The sequence below is a fragment of the Tasmannia lanceolata genome, unplaced genomic scaffold, assembly GCF_043159265.1.
Source record: "Tasmannia lanceolata isolate RefF3 unplaced genomic scaffold, GAP_Taslan_0.1 ptg000012l, whole genome shotgun sequence".
Lineage (NCBI taxonomy): Eukaryota > Viridiplantae > Streptophyta > Magnoliopsida > Canellales > Winteraceae > Tasmannia > Tasmannia lanceolata.
The window spans coordinates 29,414,768-29,431,382 of record NW_027518689.1 but is presented as its reverse complement, the minus strand read 5'-3'; the positions used below and the strand labels follow the sequence as shown (position 1 = coordinate 29,431,382).

Sequence of the window (16,615 nt, the reverse complement as noted above, 5' to 3'; positions counted from 1 at the left end):
AATTGTCGACAGGGGAAGGAGAGGAGGTGATAGCTGAGTGCAGTAGGTCAGATGATGCACGGTAGAGTCGCTCTCAAGAAACCTTGCAGCAAAAGGGAGAATAGTGGGTGGACGGATGGTAAGGGAGGATAGGATGGGGTCGCGTGGATGGGGTTTCAAAGCTTTTTTGCGAGAGAGGAAAATAAGGATAGATGGCGAACTGGGATTTGAAGCTCAATAGTGGGCCTGGTTAGGTTCAGCTAGGACCCTAGTGGGCCACGTGCAGATTGGAAAGAGGTGAGGTGAGGTGTCGTTGTTGTGGTTATCTGTTTTTGTCGGGTAGAGTGTTGAGTTTGTCAGTAACGGCTTAACTAAGTCCCCAGTCATAGAGGGGTATGGATGCAACTCGGTTCGGATTGGGTGGGGCCAACCCGACCCTACCCAAGGAACCCTCTTTTCCGACCCGAACCAACCCTATTTCCAACCCGACGAGGTTCAACCCGACCCGAGGAACCCTTTTTTCCAACCCGACCCCGACCCCGACCCCGACCCGAGTTTACTCTGACCCAACCCGAGTTTTTCCGCATCCTTGAATCACCTGTATTTTCCAATTTTATAGATGTTCAGAGAAGGAGAGAGTGAGTTAGAGAAGACTCCCGTTCACTTACGTATTTATATAAAAGAGAGGAGTAGCATGACTACTATGCCCTTAGGCATCTACACACAAACACACACTTCTAACACCCCCCCTCAAGCTGGAATGTATATATTATGCATTCCTAGCTTGTTGCAAATATCACTTAGTTTAGCTTTACTCAAGGGTTTGGTAAAAGTGTCAGCTAGTTGATCTGCTGACCGAGTGTAGCCCTGTTGGATTCTTTGTTGTATGAAATGGTAGTCCACCTCTATGTGTTTAGTACAGTCATGAAAGACGAGATTGTTAGCAATGTGAATAGCAGCTTTAGTGTCACAATACAACTCAACTGGGGAAGATGATGAGAATCCAATCTCAGATAGAAGAGAGCGCAGCCAGATAAGCTCACTACTTATAAGTGACATGGCTCGGTATTCGGCTTCATCACTTGACTTGGATACACTATTTTTTTTCTTCCTTCGCCAGGACACTAAATTACCTCCAACAAAGGTGCAATATCTAGTAGTGGATCGTCTATCTGCCGGTGACTTTGCCTAGTCAGCATCACAAAAACCTTCTAACTTCTGGTGGCCATGTCTCTTGAAAAGTAATCCTCTACCAGGAGCACTTTCCAAATATCTAAGAATCTGAATCACAGCTGCCCATTGAGAGGTACGAGGAGAGCTCATGAACTGGTTGACAACCCCCACTACATGTGAAATATCGGGGCGAGTGACTGTGAGGTATATGAGCTTCCCAACTAGTCGTCTGTACCTGCCAGGGTCTTCTAACAAGTCGCCCTCTTCTGGAAGCAGTTTAGTATTTGGTTCCATGGGAATAGCAGTTGGTCTCATACCCAAGGATCCAATCTCATCTAGTAAACTAAAACATACTTCCGCTATGAGAGAGAGAGAGAGGCTACTACCAGAGTAAGCTACCTCAATCCCCCCAAAAAATATCGAAGACGTCCAAGGCCTTTTGTGGAGAACTCTTTTTGTAGTAAAACAACATGTGTCACTCCCTGTAATAATAATATCATCCACATAGACTATGAGAAGGACATGGCCAGCATCTGGCTGATGACTAAACACCGAGTGGTCAACTCCACATTGCTTCATGGCGTAACTTATGAGAGCATCACTAAATTTTCCAAACCAAGCTCGAGGAGATTGTTTAAGACCATACAATGATTTGTGAAGCGGCATACTGAGGAGGACATCTCCCCCTGAACAACATGCCCTAGAGGTTGCTCCGTATACGCCACCTCAGTCTAGTCACCATAAAGGCATTTTGGACATCTGGCTGATATAATGGCCATCCATGATTGACGTCAAGAGAGATAAGAACACGCGCAGTGGGGATTTTGGTAACTCGAAAGGTCTCAGTATAGTCAACCCCATAGGTCTGAGTGTACTCTTTTGCAACGTTCCTTAAGGCGCTCAACTGTCCCATCCGGAAAATATTTGATGGCATAGACACATCGATAACCAACAGGTTGAGCACCAGGAAGAGGAGTAACGATATCCGAAATATGATTAGCCTGAAGAGTGGCCATTTTACTATCCATAGCAGCATGCCACCCAGGGTGACCAAGAGCTTCCCGCACAAGGAATTAGAAGACAAAGAAGACACAAAATTGCGAAAAGTAGGAGTGAGATGATCATAAGAGACAAACTGAGAAATAGGATGGGCAGTAGAATGGGAACGAGTCCGTGAAGCAATAGGGGAGTCTACAACCACATCGGGAGAGGGAAGGGGAGGGACCTGAGATGAAGGACCTAGAACCCCCGTCTGAAAAGACATGGCCTCGTGCGTAGGAGCAGGAGGAGGAACATCCGGTTGCTGACGTCACTGATAGACTTGGAGAGTAGGAGGAGCTAAAGTCACCGGCAATGGAGAGGAAGGGGGGGTCACATTGGTCAGGGAGGATAGGAAGAGGAAGAGGAAGCGGAGGCATGGAAAGAATGGGATTACGCTCAGCAGGAGCAGTAAAGGAGGTAGTCTTAAAGAAAGTGACGTCTGCGGAAACAAAGAGGCGGCGAAGTCGAGGACTGTAACACCGATAACTTTTATGGGTACGAGAGTAGCCCAGAAAGACACAGCGCTCCGCCCGAGGATTCAATTTATCCAGTCCTGGGTAAGGATGTGAATAAATCAAACACAGCCAAAGACCCATGGGATAAAGAGGAAAGGGATCACGATGAGGATGTAAGATCGAAAAAGGAGATTTACCATCAAGGATGGAGGAGGGAAGCCGATTAGCCAAGAAATTGGCGGTAAGGATGGCATCACTCCAACATTTAAGATGCATATGGAAGAGAAGAGTGCGGGCTATATCAATCATGGACTGGAGTTTCCTCTTGGCTACAACATTCTGCTGAAACGTGTAGGCACAAGAGGACTGATGGATAATACCATGAGAGGATAAGAAATCCTGAAAGCCATTAGAGGCAGAAAAGTATTCCCGAGCACTATTGGTACGCAAACATGTAAGATGACAGTTATACTGGGTAGTGATCTCGGCATGGAAAGTATGAAAAGTAGTGAACACCTGGGAGCGATCCTTACGAAGAAAGATCCAGGTCATACGGGAGAAATCATCAACAAAAACAAGGAAGTACCTATAAGCGAGAAGAGACATAGTCCGAGAAGGACCCCAGACATCAGAATGTACTAACTCAAATGGACTTGAGATGCGTCTAACCACCCTAGACGGGAAGGAAGTACGATGGTGCTTCCCAAGGTCACAGACCTCGCACTGAAAGGACTGAATAGGGCCAGAAAGAACAAAGGACTACTGAAGTCTCTGAAGGGAGGGTGGCGAGACGGCAATGTCATTTATAGGTATCAACTGAACTGTTCAAGACTTTACGGTAATGATGGTATCGCTCTAACATTTAAGATGCATTTGGAAGAGAAGAGTGCGGGCTATATCAATCAAGGACTGCAGTTTCCGCTCGGCTACAACATTCTGCTGAGAGGTGTAGGCACAAAAGGAATGATGGATAACACCATGAGAGGATAAGAAATCCCGAAAGCCATTAGAGGCAGAAAAGTATTGCCGAGCACTATCGGTACGCAAACATGTAAGACGACAGTTATATTGGATAGTGATCTCGGCATGGAAAGTATGAAAAGCAGTAAACATCTGGAAACGATCCTTACGAAGAAAGAGCCAGGTCATACGGGAGAAATCATCAACAACAAGAAGGAAGTATGTATAAGCGAAAAGAGACATAGTCCGAGAAGGACCCCAGATAGCAAAATGTACTAACTCAAATGGACTCGAGACGCGGCTAACCACCCTAGACAGGTAGGAAGTATGGTGGTGCTTCCCAAGGTCATAGACCTCGCACTGAAAGGACTGAATAGGGCCAGAAAGAACAAAGGACTACTGAAGTCTCTAAAAGGAGGGATGGCGAGACGACAATGCCATTTATAGGTTTCAACTGAACTATGCAAGACTTTACGAGGAGGGTCACATTCAAGGAAATAGAGGCCATTGACCACACGACCTAAAGCAATCGTCCTCCCAGTCGAAAGGTCCTGAAAAACACAATGGGAGGGGAATAAGAAGACAATACAATTATGACTCTTGGTAATTTGGGTCACAGACAGTAGATTAAAGGGCGACCTAGGAACACAAAGTACCGAGGATAAGGTAAGACCAGAGTGAGGGGAAACAATGTCAATACCAGAGATGGGTGCAGTGGTCCCATTGGCCAATGTAACAGTAGAGGGGAGCTAAAGAGGCTTAAATGAGCTAAGGGAGGAGGGGTTACCCCCAATATGGTTGGAAGACCAGAGTGAGGGGAAACAATGTCAATACCAGAGATGGGTGCAGTGGTCCCATTGGCCAATGTAACAGTAGAGGGAAGCTAAAGAGGCTTAAATGAGCTAAGGGAAGAGGGGTTACCCGTAATATGGTTGGAAGCCTCGGAATCAATAATCCAAGTGCCAGAGACAGTAAGAAGCGAAACAGGAGAACTACTTGGCTGTCCAAAAGGGGCAATATGGGCTTGACACTACGCATGAAGGCGCAAAAACTCGTCATAGTCATCCTCGGAGACAAGGACTGGTCGAGTGGAGGGGGAAAAAAACCACCGCCACGGCCAGAAGAACGATCACCAACATACGCGCCGCGCCAAGACTAGAAGGACCAATCGAAGGGAGGACCACGATGAGGGATAGAACGGACCCTTAAAGAGGAACAAAAGTCATCGGTGGGAAAGGGGCCGTGATGTAGATTGGGCCAAGCCTTGGTGTGACGTCAACCATGGTTTTAAATGTCGACCGAAATCCGAAATTTCGGTGGAGACCGACACCGTAACCACCAAAAACCGAAACGGTCATTTATTTCGGTCGAAATTTCGGTCGAAATTTAAAACCATTACTCGTGGTCACATCTTTTCCTTTTTGTGCATGTGTCACTCCAAGCTGTGCATCTGTCGCATCAGGCTTTTTCTCCTTTAAAAAAAAAACCTCAAAAATCCTCTTGTAGTTTTAAATTTAATAAAATATAGCTTTTCTGACATGCTAGCCTGAAGCTCGAGACATGTGCCTTTCCTAATGCAGGGAGTAGACAGCTAATGTTGCCTGCCAAAAAAAAAAAAAGATAGCTCGAGACATGTGCCTTTCCCAAAAAAATCTTTTTATTTTTTAATTAATTTAATATTTCACCGAAATTTAATATTGAATAAAATATTGGTTTCGATTTTTGTACCAGATTTCAACCGAAATTTCGAAATTTCAGGGTCCGAAACCAGTACCGAAATTTTAAACCTTGACATCAACATTGATCAAAGGCCAAGATTTGGCTAGGCATGGTTTAGAGATGGAGAACCTATGGTGTGGCTTGGATATGGAAGCTGTGATAAGGTTTTGTAGTCAGATGTGTAATTGAATGTTTACATGTGTAAATGTGTGAGTGGGCCATAAATGTAAGTGTGTAGATCACTAATGTGTGGGCCACTTAAAGGGGCTGATATGTTTATAAATAGGGGGCTTGGTTGTAGATTAGAGTAGTTTTGAAAATGTAATTTTTGGAGACTTGGAGTTTATAGGGATCTTGGAGGTGTTCCAAGGGAGGAGGAGGAGGTTTCATCCGTTAAAGATTTGCACCGTCATGAATTGATGTGCATTTCTTCTTCGGATTGTCGGTTCTACTTGTCGAGTGCAAGATCCCGACACCTTCATGGTGAGTAAATCTTGTCGAGTGCAAGATCGCTTGAAGAGTTGTAACTTTCTCTTTCCTATCTTGGAAATTCTATCCATTTTCTTTGCATAATCCTTCTTTACTTTCTTTCTTAGATCATATGAATTTCTATTTTGCCCTTTAAGTTCTGCTTATAAATCTCTTTTTCTGTTCCTAGTTTGGTGAGAAATAAATTCTATATTAAATTTGGAAACCAGTCCCTATTTTTTATTTTGCAAAATCAGTCCACTTTGCCCTAGAAATCTGCATTTAGAACCCAAGCCGGAGAACCCGTAAACCCTTTCGAAGCCACGCTGCGTCAAAATGGTATTAGAGCAGGTTTGCAAGAACTCCTACGTTTTTGTAGTTCCCAGCTGTGCCAACTTCTCTAAAAAATGTCAAGAAACAAATCATAGAGTACATTGATTTCTGTACTTCTGCTTCTGAGACCTGCATCCCTTATGTGAAATTTGTTTGGACTTTTAGCACCTATGTCCTGTGGATCTGGTCAAACTGAGAGGAGCAAAGTACAGGTGCCTTTAGCAAATTTCTTTCAATGAGCTTGATTTCGATTCATTATTCTCTCCGTTGGAAGACTTTCATCGGTTGCTAGACGTCTGTAAGCAAACCTAGAACACTGAGATTCTCTATTCCAAATATTATCTGAGTGGCATACTTCAAGCTGAATTTCGTGACACTTTAACTCCTAGCCAAGAACGTATAAGGATGAGAGAGGTGGGTTTGGGTGAGAGGAAGGTGGAGAGAGGGGTGGCCGGAGTGGGCGGGAGGAAGGTGGGTTTCTGCGAGGGTGGAATAGGGTCGCGGGAGGCTGGGGTGCCTCGCCAGAGGGAAAGGGAAGAAGGCGGGGGTGGGGTCTGGTGTGGAGGCGGAAGGGAGGAGAAAGGGTGAGTGCGAGGGGTGTGTGAAGCTAGGGCGAGAGGAGGCGAGAGGAGGTTTTGGGGTTTAGGCGGCAGTGGTGGAGGGTAGAAGAAGAAGTGGAGGTAGAGGAGTAGAAGAAGAAAGGAAGAGGGATCTTCCAGTGTTGGTCCCTAGGGCACCATAACCTTAGGGCTTTGATTCTATGTTGAGAGAAGAGAAGGAGAGAGTGAGTTGGAGAAGACTCTCCCTCACTTATTTATTTATATAAAAGAGAGAAGAGTACAATGACTACTATGCCCTTAGGCATCTACACACAAACACACACTTCTAACAATCGAAACCCAAAAACCCAAATTGAGAACTTGATTTTTTTTCTACAATAGGAACATTGCAATTGTTATGGAATTTGTGAGATTTTTGCACGTGGGAATTGAATCTCCCTCTATGAGAGTTACTGAAATTTCGTGGGTGTGAGAGTTTTGAGTTTTTCAATTCTTGAATTCTTGGATGCTCTTATGTGGATTTATGTTATCACCAATTTTGCACATGGAGTCTTAAGTTCCCAAAATCTGACCATATTTTCATGCCATAACCGTAGAATATTATTGCTATTAAGATTTAGTACCATCTTTCTGTCATTCAAGACATATTTTATTTGAGTTGCCGAGTTCTAATTTTAGTTCCAAGCAACCCTGCTTAATTGTGATCCGTCCTACATTACGATAGAATGGGAAATTGAAGATGGATTTAGACGAATTTGAGTGGATGATCTATTTACTAGATTAATATGAAAAGACAGCCTAACAGCATGGTGATTATGTTTACTAACATGCAAATTGAGTAAGATGCTAAACACAATTGAAATCATGAAAAGAAGAATGAAAAAAAAATTGCCTGGAAAAATGAGCTCTCAAGAGCCAATTGACAGCCATCCTTGTCAACGACTGGCCATTCTTTCGATTGACTGGATGGTACTTCGGTCGGCTCGTGGGCACAATCGGTTTCTAGCTTTGTAATACTGGATGGTACTTGATGCTAATGGTTTTGATCTAATTTATATTGTATCATGTCAAATGAAAGTAAACTAGCTTAAACTAACTTGAAGTAAACTACTTAAGATCGAAGTGCGTGCAAAACTACATAAACTAGATCTAGAAGGAAAAACTTGTACTAGAAAAACACTGAAATACTCACAAAGAGAAGTAAGAAGGGAGTGAGGTCGTGCACTTGCATCTTTTTTCTTGTTGGAGAAGCTTTTGGATGTGAACTTGGAGAAGTCTTTTCAAAGCTTTTAAGCCTTCCTCCGGAGAAAATTCTTGTATCCCTCGTAAAAAGTTTTTCTTGTCCTCCTTGAATAGGGCCTTACATTCCTATTTTAGTGAGTCTAGGATCTTGGGATTTGTGTTGAAGTTGCAATTTGAGACTAAAATTCATGCATATTCTAGTGTTGAAAGGTTTGGAAATGGTATTTGTTAACAAAGAGATTTGAGAATGAAATGTTGTGTGTTAGCCTACTTGCCCTAACACACACACATATATATTTATTATGAAAAGAATATATGAAAAGACTATAATGCCCTAAGGCTACATAAGCTTATTCTAACACTCCCCCTCAAGCTGGAGTATGAACGTCATACATGCCCAGTTTGTTACATAAATCACTCAATCGAACTCCATTCAACGGCTTAGTAAACATGTCTGCAATCTGATCATTCGTTCGAGTGAACTCGGTTTGAATTTGGCCTGTCTGAATCCTGTGACGAATAAAGTGACAATCCACTTCTATATGCTTAGTTCGTTTGTGAAATACAGGATTCATAGCTATGTGAATGGCTGACTTGTTGTCACAGTAGCGGGACGCAGGTGAGGAGTATGAGAATCCAATCTCTGACATAAACGACCGTAGCCAAATTAATTCACAGCTTGTGTAAGCCATGGCCTTGTATTCTGCTTCTGCACTGGATCGTGACACAACGTCCTGCTTCTTACTCTTCCAAGATACTAGATTTCCACCTATGAAGGTACAATAGCCATTAGTAGATCGCCGGTCAGCAGGAGATCCGGCCCAGTCTGCATCAGAGTATCCCTCAATTCTCAAATGGTTATGCTTCCTGAAGAGAAGACCTTTCCCGGGAGCTTTCTTCAGATACTTCACCATCTGAATCACAGCTGACCATTGTGATGTCCGAGGCGCACTCATATACTGGCTAACCACACCAACAGCATATGCAATGTCCGGACGAGTGATTGTGAGATAGATCAACTGTCCTACTAACCGTCTATATCGACCAGGATCTTCTAGTGGCTCCCCCTGATCAGGTGAAAGCTTGACATTCGGATTCATAGGAGTCTGTGCATGTTTTGCCCCCAGAAGACCTGTTTCTTCCAAAATATCAAGAGCATACTTCATTTGGGACAAAGATAGCCCCCCTTGTGAATGTGCCACTTCAATGTCTAAGAAGTATCTCAGAACACCAAGGTCTTTTGTGCTGAATTCATTCTGAAAGAAATCTTTGAGGCGTTGTATTCCTGCTTTGTCATTCCCTGTAATAACAATGTCATCAACATATACAACCAGGAGAATCAAACCATCCTTACTTCGAGAGCTGAACACAGAATGGTCTACAACACATTGTCTCATACCAAATCGTAGGATGGCCTCACTGAATCTCCCAAACCAAGCACAAGGAGACTGTTTAAGACCATAAATCGCCTTTCTAAGCTTATAGACGGTATGCTGCAACTCCCCCTGAGCAACAAACCCTGGTGGTTGCTCCATATACACCTCCTCCTGCAAATCACCATGGAGGAACGCATTCTTGATATCCAACTGATATAGTGGCCAAGATTGATTCACAGCCAAAGAAATCAATACACGGATGGATGGAATCTTTGCCACTGGAGAGAATGTTTCAACATAATCAATCCCATAAGTCTGAGTAAAGCCCTTTGCAGCAAGACGGACCTCTCAACAGAGCCATCAGGTAGGTATTTGACGGTAAACACCCACTTACATCCGACTACCTGAGCACCAGGAGGAAGGGAAGCCAACTGCCATGTCTGATTTTTGGCCATAGCATCCATCTCAGCCTCCATAGCTGCTCGCCATCCCGAATCAAGCATAGCCTCTCGAGCAGAGCGAGGAATAGAAATCGAGGACAAAGATGATATAAATGCGGTATACGAAGGAGATAACCGAGCATAACTTACCGCATCAGAAATAGGGTGATGAGTGGTACGAGAACGAGTACGGCTCGCAATGGGGGTATCAAGAGATTCATCAACCTTAGCAGCATCATCAGAGGATGAGGGTAAAGGACCTGCTTGCTGAGAAGAGATGGCAGGGCATGAAGGCTCAACTGAAGTAGTAAAACGCTTGCGAGTATATACCTGGAAGGGACGTTGAATCGGATCCTGTGGCAAACTTGGAACCGGAACCGGCAATGGCAACGGAGGAGAAGATACCGGTAAAGAAGAGGAAGCAGGAAAGTAGGGAGTATCCTCAAAAAAGGAGACATCAGCACTGATAAATTTGCGGCGAAGCTGAGGACTATAGCATCGGTAACCCTTCTGGGTTCGTGAATAACCCAGGAAAACACACTTGATTGCCCTTGGGGCCAATTTATCAAGTCCTGGGGTGAGATCCTGAACAAAACAAACACACCCAAACACTTTGGGAGGTAATGAAAACGGATCCTCAGAAGGGTGTAACACCGAAAAAGGGGACCAATTGCTAAGAACTGAAGAGGGTAGGCGATTAGCCAGAAAGCAGGCTATAAGCATAGCGTCAGCCCAAAAAGATTTGGAAACATCCATCTGATATAGAATGGTGTGAGCTATATCTACAAGATACCATAGTTTCCGCTCGGCAACACCATTCTGTTGTGAAGTGTGGGCACAAGACGCCTGATGAATAATTACACGACTAGAAAGAAACTCCTGAAAACCGTGCCGATCAGAAAAATACTCACGGGCATTATCAGTATGTAAACATTTTAGGGAACAGGAGTATTGATTTGTAATTTCAGCATAAAATAAACAAAATGTAGAAAACACCTCAGAACGATCATTTATTATATAAAGCCAGGTCATCCTGGAAAAATCATCAACAAAAATAACAAAGTACTTCCCACCAAACATAAAAGGAGTACGACATGGACCCCAAACATCAGAATGCACTAACTGAAAAGGACTACTGACACAAATAACAGAACGAGACGGGTAGGAAACGCAATGGTGTTTTCCATACTGACAGGACTCACAATGAAAAGGACTAATAACACCAGAAACAACTGAAGAACGCTGCAGACGGTCAGGAGAAGGATGACCGAGTCGGCAGTGCCACATAAAGGAATCTGCTGAGGTACTAAACACCGTGGGAGTGATAGCATCATCCAGGTAGTATAGGCCATCTGTCTCATGCCCCGAGCCAATCTTCTTCCCAATCGCAAGGTCCTGAAAAACACAATAAGACGGAAAGAATGTTACGGAACAATTAAGGCGATTAGTAAGCTGACTAACAGAAAGAAGATTGCAAGGAAAAGTAGGAACACAGAGTACAGATGATAAGGATAAGTGGGATGTGGCTGTAACAGTCCCAGTGCCTGAAATAGAACATCGAGTCCCATTGGCCAAGGTGACCATCTTAGTAGGAGCACAAGAAGTAAAGGAACTAAGAAGTGTACTGTTACCGGTCATATGATGAGAGGCATCAGAATCAATGAGCCAGAAAGCGGAGTGGCTAAGGGAGCAAGATGGGTTGCTGCCTTCTGTGGCAAGTTGAGCAGCCGGTTGTTTTTCTTTCTCCTGTAGGCGCAAAACGGACTCATACTCAGTCCGAGAGACGACCATGGTGTCTGAGGTAGCAGGAGTAGGGGCAGCAGGTGTCTCAGAAGCGAAGTGGGGGGCTCGAGCGAGACGTAACTCTGGATGGAGATCGTAACAGAAATCAATAGTGTGACCCTCCATGTCACAATGACTGCAATAACGTGAGCCACGACCCCCATAAGTACGGCCTCCCCCTGAATCTCGGCCAAAGCCACGGCCCAAGCCGCGACGACTGCGACCACGACCCCTACCACGAGTGCCCTGAAAGGAACCAGACTGGGCAGCAAAGGCCGACTGGTCACCAGCAACAGAGATAGCCGGATCGATACGTAGAGCGCGCTGAACGCGAGAAAAGATCTCATCCAAAGATGGGAGCGTGCCTAACCTAACCCAAGGATCTGCTGCCGAAGAGGGACAAACTCAGGCCCTAAGCCATCCAAAAACCGAGTAGTACGGAGCTCAGGCCTTAAGGTCGGTGCATGGTGGATGATAAATATCAATCTGCTCACAAAGACCAACAAAATCCGAATAGTACTCAGCGACAGTCTTATCTCCATGCGAGATACGAAAGAAGTCACTGTAAACATCAGTAATCCGCGTGAGATTGTTGATGCCGGAATAGAGGGTCTCAACATGCAACCAGACTGCCCGTGATGTATCCAGAAATAGCATGGGCTCGCAATCTTTGGTTCCATACTCTGACAGAGAAGAGACTGAAGCTGGGCATCCTCCTGACTCCACTTATCATACCCAACATCTTTCGGATTCGGAGGATCCGTGGTGATGAAACGTAACTTGCCCTGACCTCGCAGATAGAGGTGAACAGAACGACTCCAGGTAGGGTAATTAGAACCATCCAATTTAATGGATGTCATAGAGGTCACCGACACCGGAAATGAACCGGAGGAAGAAGCTGATGGCAAGGCCATAATAAACACCAAAACTCAAATGGGATGTGGGTGAAGCAGACCAGACAAGACACACCACAACAATCACAGACACCCACAGAAAAGGGCAGCCAAATATAAGCAAGCAATTCACCACGAAGATAAACAATCAGAAGGAAAAACTACAAACATCCACTGGAAGGACCCCGAAAGAACAAGCACGAAGCCTCATACTTATGGAACTACAACAAAACATAGAGACAAAGCTTAAGTCATGAAGTAGGAAGCAAAGAAAAAGGTAACAAAGCGGAGCCGCGACCAAAAAGGTGAGAAATGTAACGGGAAGATTTAGGGCATGAACACCCAACGGCTAGAAGAGAAGAACGCTAGCCTTATAGGTCAAAGAAGATGGGGAAAGATGTTTCAAAAGAAGAAGGGAGAACGCGTAGGGGGGGCAAACAGTGAAGAGTTGGGTTTCCAGGGGGCGTGCAGGGGGCAACCAGGGGAGAGTTGGGTTTCCAGGGGGGGCAAACAAGGAAAAGTTGGGTTTTCCAGGGGGGCAATACAGGGAAAAGGTGGGTTTCCCAGGGGGCGCGCAGGGGGGGAAGAAAGAAAAGAAGAAGAAGAAGAAGAAGTTAGGGCATGGGCATAGGCATGGGCTTCAATGGAGGAAGACAAGAGGTCTTCAATGGAGGTCCCTAGGGCATCGAGAAACCCTAGGGCTCTGATACCATGTTAACAAAGAGATTTGAGAATGAAATGTTGTGTGTTAGCCTACTTGCCCTAACACACGTATATATTTATTATGAAAAGAATATATGAAAAGACTATAATGCCCTTAGGCTACATAAGCTTATTCTAACAGTATTAATGGTTGAGATGGAGTTTTAGGCAAAAAAAAAAGGATTTTTATGATGTTTTGGATGGTAGAGATCAAAGGTATGGTTTTGCACGAATTTAGACCTTCCTAAAGGTTGGTTTTAACATTAATGATGTTTAGAAAGAATCTCAATTGGAAGCAGAGGCTTTGGAATTGATTTGGAGAGTTTGTAAATTTGAGATTTTGGAAATCTCAGCCTCCGGGCTCGATTGACAGGTGGTATCATTGATCGAGGTCCAATATCATCGTTCGAGAGGCAATACTATCAATTGAGACCTAAACTGCTTGATCGACCAATATGGCCATCAATCGATGGATTTGGCTATCTATTAGCTTATATGCTTCGTTCACTCCGGGGTTTTGGCTGATTCTCGGAACTTATTTCTAAGGTTCTTGTACTATTTTTAAGGTTGTGAAGCATTTTGGAATGGGATACAACTCATTATCAAGACTAGGATAGACTAAAATACTATTAAGATACAATCCATGGGGTTTGTTTTGAAATGATTATCTTTTGGGCCTTTGAGTCTATTTAAGAGATGCTTTGGCACATTCATTAGAGAACAATTGATCATCATTGGAAGACAAGACCTCTGGCTAATGTTCATGGTTTCAAATTTCGAACGAAATCTGAAATTTCTGTCCGAAATTTCAGGTTTCGGACGAGACCGAAACCGAAATGGGGTATACTAGAAACGTTGCTTTATTTCTACCGAAATTTTGTTACTTTCATCTCAAAGGAGAAGGGATCCAGACGAATAAACCCTAACCCTAGCTCCACATTATCTCCTCACCATCCATGGAGTTCGAGTTTCGACCAAGAGATCCTCGAGCTTCTACTTATCCCCCTCACCCTCTTCAACAACAGGCGATGACTTTTTTGCTACAAATGCATTGCGAGCGGCTTCTAATGCCAACTTTCCACAGATTTCGTTTATCCTGAAATTTCGTCTGAAATTTAAGGGATTTCATCCAAAAATCTCGATTTTTTTATATCTATCTAATATTTCTGTCTCAACTCAATTAAGCCTTTGTCCCAAACTAGTTGGGGCCGAAATTCTGTACGACATAAAATACCCTTTTATCTAATTTCGTGGGATTTCGCCCGAAATTCGAAATTTCGTTGGAAATTTCGGTTTCGGTTTCGGTGAGGACAGAAACGCATTCTGAAACCGAAATTTGAAACCATGTTAATGTTAGGCCGGGCAGGCCAAAATGAGGTGTCTACAATTATCTTTTTCATTTTAAATTTATTTCGTAAAGAAATTCTAAACCATATTGTTAGAAATATTTGCATACTACGTTTCAGTAATGATAAGGAGTATCGATTATTGTAGCTCTAAATAGTATCTCGCTAGTTATGGAATTCTCCACCAAACCTCATTTGCGCATAATGCTCAACAAAATTGATTCACAAATTTTTCGTGGGAGATACTTTGTATGGGAAGGTGCGAATTAAAGCTAATTTTTCTATTTTCTATTGAAGAATTAAACAGGTTCACTAGTCCAAATTTTTTCAGAACTGTATGAGAAAAGTAAAACATGCAGAATATGTGGAAAGAATTAGGCAGTTTACCTTTATTATCTTCTTTTTCTAGTACTGTTTGCAAAATTTTGGTTTAGGAAGGATAATGACAGGAAGGAATAATTTATTGTATCAGATGGCTCTTTCAAGGCAGCAAACATTTTTCCCGCTCATCTCCTGCCTACAACGTTAACATTGCGATCATAATTTTAAAACCCAAGAAACATTCTCACAATGTGGAAACATCACGCTTCGACTTGATCATCGAACAAATAAAAGTAACTCCTGGCATTAAAAATGTTACTTATTCCCGCATCATATATTTTTCCTTTGAATTTTTCCCATTAATGGCAAGCAGGGCATCTAACCTAAATAAGAACTGCTAACTGTGGAGAAGAGAAATATGTAAGAGCTTTGTATGGTTTTTTGGTAGGTGTAAGACCTTTGTAGGTAGCTTGTTTTCTTTCTCTGGATTTTATTTGGACCTTTACTATTTCTCTTTTAGTAGTCGGGGCTATCTCTTGGGCCATCTCATCCCCTTCTTTGTGTACTTCATTTGGCCGGGAGTCTAAATCGGCTGGCAGTAAGACCTTGGGGCGACCTACTCACTGTACTGTTTCCTGATAAAAATTGTTTGTTCTCTCTCAATATAAAAGAACAACAAAAAAAGGGAAAATCATGGAAAGCGGAAATGATTTAATTCAAAAGTTTTTGGATCTTCTAATTTCTTCACCTAGAGGCATGGGAATGGTGAATTATCTTAAATTGTAGACGATTTTTTCCTTTGAACCGTAGGAATTCCAGTCTATTGAATACAATGGTGAAGCATTGAGTTATATCCTATCGTCGAGAATTTTTTTCCTTTGAAAATCTTAGGAAATCCAGTCTACGGGGGAAAATGGTGAAGCATTAGAGTTTTGTTAAACTTGAGGCTTACCCACTCTTTAGAAATTTGACTGAGTTGTGCAGAACCTGAAACTGTAACATTCGTGTTCCAGCTGAGATTTTGATTTTCACTGAAAATATCTCAACTCAGGAAAAAACTGGATGAGCTTTCCAGGTACTAAATTTATGTCAGGGTTCAAAACTACCCAAATTCCCCTATGACTCAACCTATGTGCTGATTGAACAAATCCCCCTATGACTCAACCTATGAGCTGATTGAGTTGACTGCCTGAATATATATATATATACATATATATATTGAGTATTCAATTTAATTTTGTCATTGTTTACTGCCTTTTGAGTAATGCTATGAAGCATTTTATATCTTGCAAATGCATTATGATTGCTTGGGAGAAGTCAGTTTCTCCTGTGAGACGAGTTCTATATTCTTTTCTTCTGCAAGATGTCTTGTTAATTTTCCATTCCTGACCTTCTATAGTTGATCAATTCGTTCCTCATCATTTCTCTGAAATCTTTCTGTTCGCTTTGTGGTTTTCTCAAGTATTGTATTAAGATGCATCACTGAGATGGAATTTTCTTCTCAGGAGACTCCAGTTACAAAGAGGATGATGATTGTTATCCTGACAGGGAAGAACTACCCCATTCCTTATCTTTCAAAAAAAAACTACCCCATTCCTTTGATGGGGTGCGAAACTCGAGAACCTTGAGAAATGAAAAATTGGACACAAGATATTTCATCATTAAAAGTTTGAACCATCATAATATTCAACTATCAATTGAGAAAGGAATTTGGGCAACTCAAGTTATGAATGAACCTATTTTGGAGGAAGCCTTCAATGTAAGAGTTCCATCTTGTGAAATATGGAAATTATATTCTCAACTTTGATACTTTTAGAGCAGCTTA

The 16,615-nt window shown here is 42.9% G+C and overlaps 1 protein-coding gene across 5 annotated transcripts in view; it reads left to right on the top strand.

Annotated features, from left to right (window-relative positions):
• Window positions 1–16,615, top strand: part of LOC143887813 (YTH family protein) — a 53,556-nt gene that overhangs the window by 19,589 nt on the left and 17,352 nt on the right. For 3 of the 5 annotated variants that reach the window (XM_077392004.1, XM_077392002.1, XM_077392006.1), the window contains exon 3: window positions 16,296–16,549. In XM_077392004.1, coding sequence (XP_077248119.1) covers window positions 16,296–16,549 — 254 coding nt within the window. The remainder of the gene's footprint in view (window positions 1–16,295; window positions 16,550–16,615) is intronic. The other 2 variants (XM_077392005.1, XM_077392003.1) reach the window with 1 other exon arrangement.